At 48.5% G+C, this 11,577-nt stretch overlaps 1 protein-coding gene across 1 annotated transcript; it reads left to right on the top strand.

The window, feature by feature from the left end:
• Positions 1–283: 283 nt before the first annotated feature.
• Positions 284–8,741, top strand: rtcb (RNA 2',3'-cyclic phosphate and 5'-OH ligase). The gene is made up of 12 exons (XM_075472326.1): positions 284–679; positions 2,146–2,224; positions 2,308–2,375; positions 2,455–2,554; positions 2,633–2,789; positions 2,878–3,034; positions 3,869–4,028; positions 4,342–4,517; positions 5,931–6,119; positions 7,968–8,078; positions 8,165–8,284; positions 8,413–8,741. The coding sequence occupies exons 1-12, from the start codon at positions 587–589 to the stop codon at positions 8,518–8,520; spliced, it is 1,518 nt and encodes a 505-aa protein (XP_075328441.1). The 5' UTR covers positions 284–586; the 3' UTR covers positions 8,521–8,741.
• Positions 8,742–11,577: the final 2,836 nt, after the last annotated feature.

Here is an 11,577-nt window from a genome sequence, read left to right on the forward strand (position 1 = left end):
GTATGAAATGCGCTGTATAAATAAAGATGCCTTGTCTTGCCTTGCATTGCCTTGTTTTTATGGTAAAACCAGAAACTGGTTCATGGGGACCTAAATGTAAATGCTGGTGCCAAAACACCTCTGTTATAAAGCTTTTAAAAAAACTCAGTTTATTGTTGTTAAAAAGATATTTTCCAATTCTATTACGTCGAGGAAAATAGAAGAAAAGCTGTTGGGCTTTTATTTTGAAGGAAAGTTCAACCTTTTCTGGTTTCCTGCGGATGTAGTCGTTGAACTTGACAAGATATAAACTGACTACAATTACGGCAAGCGGCTAGTTTAACGCTGCACGAACACTCTTAAGAACAAATTATCGTAGAATAGTAAATAAACGAGCGTTTGACGTCATTTGTGTTCGAGGCTTTAACGTCTCATTAGAAAATCCTCGCGCTCCGTTGAATTTTTTACTGCGTCATTCCGAACTGAATCTCGCGTTTGACGGCTCGCGGGCCTCCGTATCGCCCTGAGTGCAGCTGCGTGGCGTTGAACAGCAGCTGAACACAGCAGCGTTAAACTCTGAGAGCTGTCACCCGTTTGGATCGGAACCATGAGCCGAAACTACAACGATGAGCTACAGTTTCTGGATAAACTCAGCAGTAACTGCTGGAGGATTAAAAAGGGCTTCGTCCCCAACATGCAGGTGAGGCGCTGCTAACTAGTTAGCTGGTTAGCTTCAGTTAGAGCGTGCCGGCTACGCATCTAACCGGGCAAGGTGTCTACCTGGTGAACAGAACTAAAAGTAGTAAACGATCATTCAAAGAAGCTGTTTTCGGTTTAAAACGTGCTGACGAAGCTTAGTGATGCAACGAAAAGAAAAGCTCAAATATGTCAAAATAGTTATTCTGAATTACATTTCTTTACAGGTGGAATTTAAAAGTAGCTTTTTGCTAATGTAAAAAAAAAAACAACGTTTCTTTATTATTCTGTGTTGTTAAATTCTTGTTTTTTTTTTTTTTGTTTGTTTTTTTTTATATCTTGTTACAGACAGTCTGAAGTGAACATGTTCCCTGTTGTGTCTCATCAGCTTCATTTAATCTGTTAACAAACATAATTTCTACATCTCAGACCTGCAGCACGTCCCATAAAAGTCAGGACAGAGAACCTTCTCCACATGTTGCTGTAAAATCTCTTTCTGCATTAATGCTGCCATCCCAGAAGTGGAAATGAGGTTTGCTCATTGGGGCCCTGATCCAAGCCCATCCCATCCCAGAGCCTGGCTGCAGGGACTGCTTGCTGACAGCAGGCTGGATGCTCCTTTGGCTCTTTGCTCCGTTTCTTCCAACAAAGATCTGGAACACTGACGGCTCTGACCACAGCACACGTTTCCACCGTGTGACGCTCCATCCCAGACGCCTCCGAGCCCAGAGAAGTGGACGCTCCATCCCAGACGCCTCCGAGCCCAGAGAAGTGGACGCTCCATCCCAGACGCCTCCGAGCCCAGAGAAGTGGACGCTCCATCCCAGACGCCTCCGAGCCCAGAGAAGTGGACGCCGCCTCTGGACCAGGCTAACATCAGGCTTCTTCTCTGCACAGTAAAGTCTGTGAATGGAACTCTGGATCGTAGTGCTGGACAAAGGTTTCCCACAGTAATCCCTTGTCCGTGTGCTTCTATCAGCTGCTGATGAATGAGGGTTCTTGATGCAGAGCCGTCTGAGGGGTCAGAGGTCACGGGGGTCCAGCTTAGGCTTGCTCCCTCGTCCTTTACACTGAAACTCCTCCAGATTCCCTGAATGCTTTCATGATGTTCTGAAATATGCATATCCTTTCCAATATTTCTCTGAAGAACATCTTCTCAGACTCAGCTGCTTTAGGACCAGATCACGGTTACAGTCGGCTGTTTTCTGGAGACATCCAGCCTTAAATTGCTCCTATTCCAGCATTTTTATTTATTTTTTTAATTTGTTGCCAGTCTGAAATCTTAACTAATGAAATTTAGTTGAGACCAAACAGATCTCAGCTTCATCCTGTCACTGGCACTTTTCAGACAGAATTTCTTAATAAGGAAGAAAAAATAGATTCGTTTCTTAGCTTTGTCCTCAGTTTTTATCACGCTAATTGAATTTTGTAGCGAGTTTTTGGCATCTCATGTTTGAACTTTTCTGTCAGGTGGAAGGAATCTTCTACGTGAACGATCCTCTGGAGAAGCTGATGTTCGAGGAGCTTCGTAACGCTTGTCGAGGAGGAGGTGGGCTGAGCCGTTCCCCGCTGAGATGGTGTCTGCCGTCTCCCACGTGCGCGGGGATTCACCTGCTCTCTGCTCTTCCTCAGGTGTGGGCGGGTTCCTGCCGGCCATGAAGCAGATCGGGAACGTGGCGGCGCTGCCCGGGATCATTCACGTGAGTGGAAAGGTTTCGTACCAACCGCTGGAGGAGTGATGCCAAGCGTCCACGCTCACACTGTGTCTCATGTCCACAGAGGTCCATCGGTCTGCCAGACGTCCACTCTGGCTACGGATTCGCTATCGGCAACATGGCGGCCTTTGACATGAATAACCCGGACGCCGTCGTGTCTCCAGGTAAGAAACAGTTCTGATGTTGCATCGTCTCTATCGCTCGGTGCGCGCTCACCATCCCACGTTTCCCGTGTCTTTCAGGCGGTGTGGGTTTCGACATAAACTGCGGCGTCCGTCTTCTGAGGACGAACTTAGACGAGGGGGACGTCCAGCCGGTGAAGGAACAGCTGGCCCAGTCGCTGTTTGACCACATCCCCGTCGGGGTCGGGTCCAAAGGAGTCATCCCTATGGGAGCCAAGTGAGCGGGATCCTCCGTGACTGAATAAAGGTAACATGCATGACCTCCTCCACCCGTCTGCCTCACCTTCTCACCTGTGGTGCCTCAGGGACCTGGAGGAAGCTCTGGAGATGGGTGTGGACTGGTCTCTGAGGGAGGGCTACGCCTGGGCCGAGGACAAGGAGCACTGCGAGGAGTACGGCAGGATGCTGCAGGCCGACCCCAACAAGGTGTCTTCCAAGGCCAAGAAGAGAGGCCTGCCACAGGTAACCCACAGGCCCCGCCCCCCGCAGGGGAAAGCCCCTTTCACACTGCCGAATAACCCGCGTTTAATCCGCGAATTTAGCGTGTCCGCTGTTGCGTTCACACTGCCGACCCGGGCTGCCGCGTCAACTCGACTCGCCTTTCGACCCGCGTCGGACCCTAGTCTTTTTGCCGAGCCGAGTTTGATGTGAACACAATCGACGCGGGTCGGACGTGGGCGTTGCGTGACGTGAGGAGTTTAAAAGACAGAATGGGCAGCTGATTCAGAACAACGGCGACAGGTGAGGACAAGTTTTACTCTGTTTTAGCCTACATTAAGTTCGAGACATTTTTGAAGATGGCCAACTGGGGAGACAAGGAGGTCCGCGAGCTCCTCAGCCTCCGAGCAGAGGACGTTATTTACCGCCACATTTCGGGGACTATAGTGCTCTTGTATTCTCCGCATATGTTCTTCGGCAGCATCCCACGTTGTAACCATCCACACCCCGTAAAATAACATCTCCATGAACTGCATATACAATTGCAAAAACGAGCCCTCAAGGTGTATTTAACCCTACCTCCGACGCATGGCTTGTGCCTACGTCATTGTACACGCCCAGCGTTTTCTGTGTTTCGTGTGACGCTCTGCCACTAGGCCACGCCCCCTGAACTCGGCTTCCGGCGACACGGGTCACCAACACGCCAAGCGTTCACATTGCTCTACGCGGGTCGAAGGTGCAATTTGGACCTGCTAAGGTAGCGGGTCGCAGTGTGAAAGGGGCTGAAGACTCTCACAGATGGATTTATAATTGGTAAACAACCCTTTTTTTTTTTTTTTTTTTTTTGGTCTGTTAAAGCTGGGAACTCTGGGAGCAGGAAACCATTATGCCGAGATCCAGGTTGTGGACGAGATCTACAACGACTACGCAGCCAAGAAGATGGGCATCGACCACAAGGGCCAGGTGTGCGTGATGATCCACAGCGGCAGCAGAGGCCTCGGACACCAGGTGGCCACAGGTAGGCTTCTCCAGCAACCGAAGGGTCCTCTATGCCCCCGATGACATGAACTGAAGACAAACTTCCAGTTTTGTGCCTCAGAGCAAATAAATAAAGTTTTGACTGGATACAGAATAAGTAAAGGTAAAATGAGGTAGAATCTAAATTGGACAAAGCTATAAAAGTACTAAAATGAGTTCAATTTGAATTCAGTTTGTTCACTGCAGAAGTCTTTAAAGAGACAGTCACACGTTCAGTTGATTTAAAGCACAAACCAGGTGGCTCCGATATTACAATAAACTTTATCAAATACAGCAACTGTTGTTGTTGACAGATGCTCTGGTTGCCATGGAGAAGGCGATGAAACGCGACAAGATTATTGTGAACGACCGTCAGCTGGCCTGCGCCCGCATCACCTCCCAGGAGGGCCAGGACTACCTGAAGGGCATGGCGGCTGCAGGAAACTACGCCTGGGTCAACCGCTCCTCCATGACCTTCCTCACCAGACAGGTCAGTACACCTGCAGCGCACACCTGCAGGGCACACCTCCAGGGCACACCTCCAGGGCACACCTCCAGGGCACACCTGCGCAGTCACCTGTAGGGCACACCTGCAGCGCACACCTGCAGCACGCACCTCCAGGGCACACCTGCGCAGTCACCTGCAGGGCACACTTGCAGCGCGGACACCTGCGCAGTCACCTGCAGGGCACACCTGCAGCGCACACACCTGCAGCGCGCAACTTGCAGCGCACACACCTGCAGCGCGCACACACCTGCAGCGCGCACACAGCTGCAGCGCGCACACACCTGTAGCGCACACACACCTGTAGCGCACACACACCTGTAGCGCACACACACCTGCAGGGCACACACACCTGTAGCGCACACACCTGTAGCGCACACACACCTGCAGGGCACACACACCTGCAGGGCACACACACCTGCAGCGCACACACCTGCAGCGCACACACCTGCAGCGCACACCTGCGCAGTCACCTGCAGGGCACACCTGCACGGCACACACCTGTAGCGCACACACACCTGTAGCGCACACACACCTGTAGCGCACACACACCTGTAGCGCGCACACACCTGTAGCGCGCACACCTGCGCAGCTCCAGCTTTCTGCAAATGTTCCACGAGGACTTTTAGAGATTAACCCCCAGTACAAGTTTAGGACTTTTGGGTCAATTCTGAACTGATGAGGTCTAACAAGTCGGTCGGGTTCTTAGGAGTAAATTAAAGACTCACAATTTGTTTACGACTGAAATGTGAGTCTGAACTGGTCGGTTCCAAGTAATTCAAGTTAATTAAGGAGTAGGGTACTGAGATGATTAAGATTCGAAGAGTCGATATAAGTGAGGTCTTAAAAGTTCTAAGATCTAATAAAGTTCTGACAGTTTGAGTCAGTTGGGTTCTCATAAGTTGAGCTGACACCACCCTACAAGTCACATAAAACTCAATGGGTCCAGTTCTGACGGGTCTAGTCAGTTAGGTCTTAGCAGGTCAGTCACAAGTTTAGGAGTCTTCATAATCGAGTTGGTTCAAACCGAGTCATACCTAACGTGTAAGTTAAGATTAAACAGTGCAAATCCGAATGGGTCGGTTCCCTGAAAGTCCAGTTGATGAAAGTCTTATCAAGTCCAACCAGCTCAGTCTCAGCAGGTGAACTGAAGGCTAATATGTACCAATGGACCAAGTTGAGTTGTTATGAGGTGAGTAACCCAGAGTGAGAGGGTTCCTCCCACTTCCAGTGTGTTCAGCCAAGTTCATCAAGTCTCAGCAACATAAGTCCAAATGAGGGGAGTTGAGGAAGAATATCGATATCAGAAAGTTGAAAAATACCATCAAGAACCATGAGATGAATTACAGGAACCAGTGAATGCATAATTAACAGATCGGTCTTGATCTCCTCTTTAAGGCCTTCTCCAAAGTCTTCGGCACCACGCCGGATGACCTCGACATGCACGTCATCTACGATGTTTCTCACAACATCGCCAAGGTTGAAGAGCACATGGTGGACGGGAAGCAGAAGACGCTGCTGATTCACCGCAAAGGATCCACCCGAGCTTTCCCGCCACACCACCCCCTGATCCCTGTCGACTACCAGGTACACCGTCTTTAGTCCCAACTACCAGGTACACCGTCTTTAGTCCCAACTACCAGGTACACCGTCCTTAGTCCCAACTACCAGGTACACCGTCCTTAGTCCCAACTACCAGGTACACCGTCCTTAGTCCCACCTACCAGGTACACCGTCCTTAGTCCCAACTACCAGGTACACCGTCCTTAGTCCCAACTACCAGGTACACCGTCCTTAGTCCCAACTACCAGGTACACCGTCCTTAGTCCCAACTACCAGGTACACCGTCCTTAGTCCCAACTACCAGGTACACCGTCCTTAGTCCCAACTACCAGGTACACCGTCCTTATGCCCCTTTTCCACCGCCAAGCTTGCCCTACTCTACTCGGTTCGATATAGCCCAACACTACACCACACGACACAGCACCAGTAACATTTTCTTTTCCACCCAAACTGTGGCCTGGAAGTGGGCGGAGTCGGCCCGGTCACCATTAACGTGACGTCGGTTTCAGGTGACTGCAAAGTGTCACGCCGCGGTTAGTCAAAAGTAAACACAATGATGGAGTTTAATGTGTAATGCAGTTGACAATCCATATTGTTTAGTTAAACCAAGCTCTTTATTAAATAAGACAGCACAAAAGTAAACAGCAGGAGTTGTCTCAGATACAGGCGGTGACGCCAGTGTTGGTGCCGGTGGAATGCAGATAGCAGCTGCTGCCTCAGCTGCAGATTGTGATGCCAGTGTTGGTTTTGAAGCCTGCGGGGTTGGAGGATCTTCGCTGACCTCAGCAACCGAACACTCATCGGTTGAACAAACCGAGTCTTGACTAAAAAAAAAATAAAACGTGTGAACATATGAAACGCATACACGTAACCGCATAGAGAGACACTGTGCTAGCCTTCCAAAACAGCGTTGTTTGCTAGTTCACTCAGAACAACTTACATGAGACACCTGTGTAACTTTTTACACAAGTTAAAGACTGAAAATGTATTTGTTACGATATAAAACATGCAATTGTTAAGATATAAGTGTTGCACCAAGGGGATAAGAACAACACTTACCATTTTCCATCGCCTCCAACAAACACATCGCCGAATCCACGCCGTTCGCCGGGCTGTGACCGTAAATTCCGTCCATTTGGTCGAACCACTTCCATGTCTTTCGGTTTGACCCACTCCGGCTGTTGTGGTCCTTTACCTGCCGGTAATAGCTCTTCAGCTTGTCTCGGCACTGCTGAGAATTCTGGTGATAGTTGGTCAGCTTCTTATTTCGTGTTGCTCCAACCAGTTCCTTCTGTATGCGGTCCTCAGCCACCACACACAGAAAGGTCTGCACCTCGCTCACTGTCCACGGGTTGCCTTTCCTTCTCTGGTCTTCCATCTTCGCAATTCTGTTTATTCTCTGTTTCTCTCGCAGTTGTGTTTTCATACATGGCGGGTGATTCATACATAAAGCTCCCCGAGCTTCGTTGCGTGTATGACGTAATTTCACCTGACCAATCAGTGGACAGCACTGATCACGTGAAGTTTTAACACCGACAAGTACCTACTAGACCCACCTCTGAAGCAGGGACTTGCCGGGGCTCAAAATTGTAACGGGTCCCACCTTCAACCCGCGGTGGAAAAGCTCCCAACCAGGGTAGAGTGGGACCGTGTAGAGCTGTGTTGGTACAAAAATGTTCGGTGGAAAAGGGGCATTAGTCCCAACTACCAGGTACACCGTCCTTAGACCCAACTACCAGGCACACCGTCCTTAGACCCAACTACCAGGTACACCGTCCTTAGTCCCAACGTAAGACTGAAAGCCCCGCTGAAGATCTGAAGCTGATCAGAAGCTGTTCAGAAGCTGTTCTGAGCCTTTTTTTTGGTTTCCAGCTCACAGGTCAGCCAGTGCTGATTGGCGGGACGATGGGAACCTGCAGTTACGTCCTCACAGGGACAGAACAAGGAATGACGGAGACGTTCGGCACCACTTGTCACGGAGCGGTAAGAATCCGATCGATCGTTTCCAACGCTTTGGACTCTGGGTGTTTCATTGACTTCATGAAACTATTTGTTGTCCGTTCTTTCAGGGTCGCGCTATGTCCCGAGCAAAGTCCCGCAGGAATCTGGACTTCCAGGATGTCCTGGACAAACTGGCTGACATGGGCATCGCCATCCGAGTGGCTTCACCCAAACTGGTCATGGAGGAGGTGAGGAGCACGTGCCACCATCACGGTTAAACCTTTTCCCTGTGTGTGAAGCAGTGATGCTGAAAGCCATCTCTGACTCAGAGGGATCAAACCTGCCGACTCGGTCTGACGTTTCTGTTTCCTTTCAGGCTCCGGAGTCTTACAAAAACGTGACGGACGTCGTCAACACGTGTCACGACGCTGGAATCAGCAAAAAGGCCATCAAACTGAGGCCGATCGCCGTGATTAAAGGCTGAAGCTGCATGACACCGTTATTAAAGACTGTTTACACTAAAGGAAGGACAATGCAACCCACAGACTGATCAGAGAAGCAGAAAATGTTTTTTTTTTTCTGTTTTTGATGAGTGAAAAGTGAATTTATGTTGGAGAAAACGAGGCTGAAAATCTGCCTTCTGATCTGGAACAAGTTTGTTTATGTTCCAAATTAAAAGAAAAAAAAAAAATGCCTGAAGCTTCATTTTAATTTTCCATCATACTATACACACTGAAGTGTGTAACTGCATATTACTCCAGGGTCAGCATCTTTTCCTATAGTCACTAACATGACTAAGATTTGAGTTTCAGCTGATTTAAGTCCAGACTGTGTCGGAACTAATGAGAGGCTCCATATTTGTTGTGTGTCATGGTCGTATGGATCAATAGCCGCTTTCGGACAGAGCTGTTCTAAGGACGCAGTTATCAGAACTGTCCTACTCGAATTTCGTTCTGATAACTGTCCTTCCCCAGCGGAACTGTTTCAGTCTGCATTCGCACACGAGTCGGGACTGATGCGCCGCGCGCAGCCGTCTGAGACAGTGACGTTAGCCGTTTAGCGCCACATTCAACAACAAAACAAAACAAAACCTGATAAAAGTAGGAGAGAAGAAAACACCACAAACAAGCTAATATGGAGAGCGGGGAGGCCACCGTGTTCATGGTCTGCATGATGGTGATATTAATCATGGACAATCACATCAGGCGTCTAACATGGAGGCTGGAAAAGCTCACAGAGAGTCAGGAGACGATACTTTTTCATTTCATGAAGGAAGAAAGGAGAGCAGAGTGCCGCAGACAAAGGAGACCAGTGTAAGTTTAACTTATTAAACACCCGTCGGTTGTGTCCGTGTTGTATGAGGAAACATTTCAGCCGTGGCAACATGACAAGGGGCGGAGCTACCGACCACCAAACACCTCCGTCAGATGAGAATGAGGAGTCACGTGACTCCGGTCGGCCATGTTGGCAGGAGACGCTATTGGTTGCCAGGGGCAATGCCATCAGAACTGAACAGAGGCGCGCCTATATATTCCAGATATCTTCCCGCATTTATCATTTCGGCAGGACGGAGACGAATACAATAAAAAAAAAAGAAAGCAAAGCAATGCAGAAAGATAAGGTGAAAGAAAAGGGACCTTACAGGGACAAGCTTATTACAAGCGCAAAGCAGCGGTATTTGGAGAAGCTCTCGAGCATCCAAAATATTGATCCTTGCGAGCTCCCTGCAGCAGAATGGCACAGAGACCTGGACCAGTTATCTCCGTGCACATATATGGACATAGTCAATTATCTTGTCTTTGGTGTAAGTTACTACACTATGCAGGAGTTTAAATGTCACAAATCTTTAGAATCGTACGAGACTTTCTGCTGTGGCTGGGTGCAGGACTTGGCCATCTTCAAGCCTCCAGGTGGCTCTGGTGATGATAACAGCGTTGTACTGGCAAAGGTAAGGTTCTTGTCATGCATTTTAGTGTGATGTAATTACATTGCATTTAGACACTTCTTGACCAAAATGACAACGTAATTAACTGCGACTTGTTTCGACTTGTTTTGTAAACACTAGATTAACGAGATGTTCAATGTACAGAAACGTTTCCAATGTTTTGATGTATGCTAAAGCTTATGTTTAGGTATTTAGTTGTCATTTGATTTTAGCCCAACGACACATACTGTAGCAGGTTATTGTGGGGGTGGGGGGGTGTTGTGTATTCGTGGTTACGTTTAGGCAGAGCGGGCGGCGCCCCCATCTTCCCCTTGGCCAGACTCAGGCTGTGTTCGAAACCGCCTACTTTTCCTACTAGTCATACTTTTTTAAGTTCCCGGATGTACACTAGATGCATACTAGATTCGCCGAAATGTTGAGTATTCATCATGAGGTTACTTGTCACACTCAAACTACCCAAGATGCAACGTAACGTGACGTCGCCCATCGCCATTTGAACGGTCAAATTCCGTTAACGGGACGAGAGCAGTCAAAGCGGCATAACCGGAAGTGCGTTGCTCACTGCGGCTAGCTTTAGCGCCGAATTCGTGGGAACAAAATTGTAAATAGCCAGGATTTTGTCAGATTTTCAACACCTTGGGGGTCTAAATGACTACTTTCTCGCCTGAAAATGTTTCAAATGTTGCTAAAGTTATATATTTACAGAGTTTATAGCTTAAGCTTTCAAATAAACACAGAAAACAGGATGTTTGATGGCATTTCGTGTTGTGTGGATGGAAATAATTAATTACGCAAAGAAACGTCGTGTTATTTCGATGCAGCAACATTTACGCTGCATATTCATGCCTTTGGTGGACCTAAAGTGAGGATTTTGACCAAAACATTTGTACTGGGCTCGTTCTCCTGATGGATACAGACAGAAAGATATTGCAGGTGTTTCTGTGCCAGAGGGTGACGAACGTGGTATCAAACGGGTGAAAACGGACAGAGAAGGAAATAATGACAGGTCAGTCTGCTAACCTAACACTACACTACACCGATGCTCCCACCACAACGCCCAGTGAAGTGCAACATCTCTCTGTGAGCAGTAGGGGGGTTGGGGGCGCCAGCCGTAAATCAGTGTCGGACCGCGACTGCGTTTCAGCCACAGAGGTGCAGGCGCCCGGGCCGGCATCGCGGGGGGTACAAAAAAAAAACCATGAAAAAAAAACAAAAAAAAAACAAGGGTGAGGGTGAGGGCGGGGGGGCGGCACCAGCACCGGGTTTCGCCCGAGGCGTAAATCAGTGTCGGACCGCCACTGTCTGTGAGCCTCCACTTACCAGTCCAGTGGTATCACTTCAGTTGGGTGGGGCTTGTGGACAGACCCCCCGGTGACACGCCATGGTTTTGCTCTTCTTGTGCTGAATAGTGTTTCTTTGTTCTTTTGCACTAGTAACAGTATTATTTTATTATTGCTTGTTGTCAATGTTTACATGCTGGAAATTTTTATACTCTGAATGCACACATGTTCTTTTGCACTCGTAACTTTTCCTAGAGGTATATTGCATTCTGCACCTTGCGCCCTTATTCTTTTTTCCTGTTCTGTTAATAAACAT

Source organism: Odontesthes bonariensis, chromosome 8 (genome assembly GCF_027942865.1).
Source record: "Odontesthes bonariensis isolate fOdoBon6 chromosome 8, fOdoBon6.hap1, whole genome shotgun sequence".
In the NCBI taxonomy this organism is placed as follows: Eukaryota; Metazoa; Chordata; class Actinopteri; order Atheriniformes; family Atherinopsidae; genus Odontesthes; species Odontesthes bonariensis.

Coding starts and splice junctions, on each gene's coding strand:
- rtcb (XM_075472326.1), top strand. CDS start 587: ATGAGCCGAAACTACAACGATGAGCTACAGTTTCTGGATAAACTCAGC. Junction 2,555..2,632: donor GGACGCCGTCGTGTCTCCAG/GTAAGAAACAGT, acceptor CGTGTCTTTCAG/GCGGTGTGGGTTTCGACATA. Junction 6,120..7,967: donor TGATCCCTGTCGACTACCAG/GTACACCGTCTT, acceptor TTTGGTTTCCAG/CTCACAGGTCAGCCAGTGCT.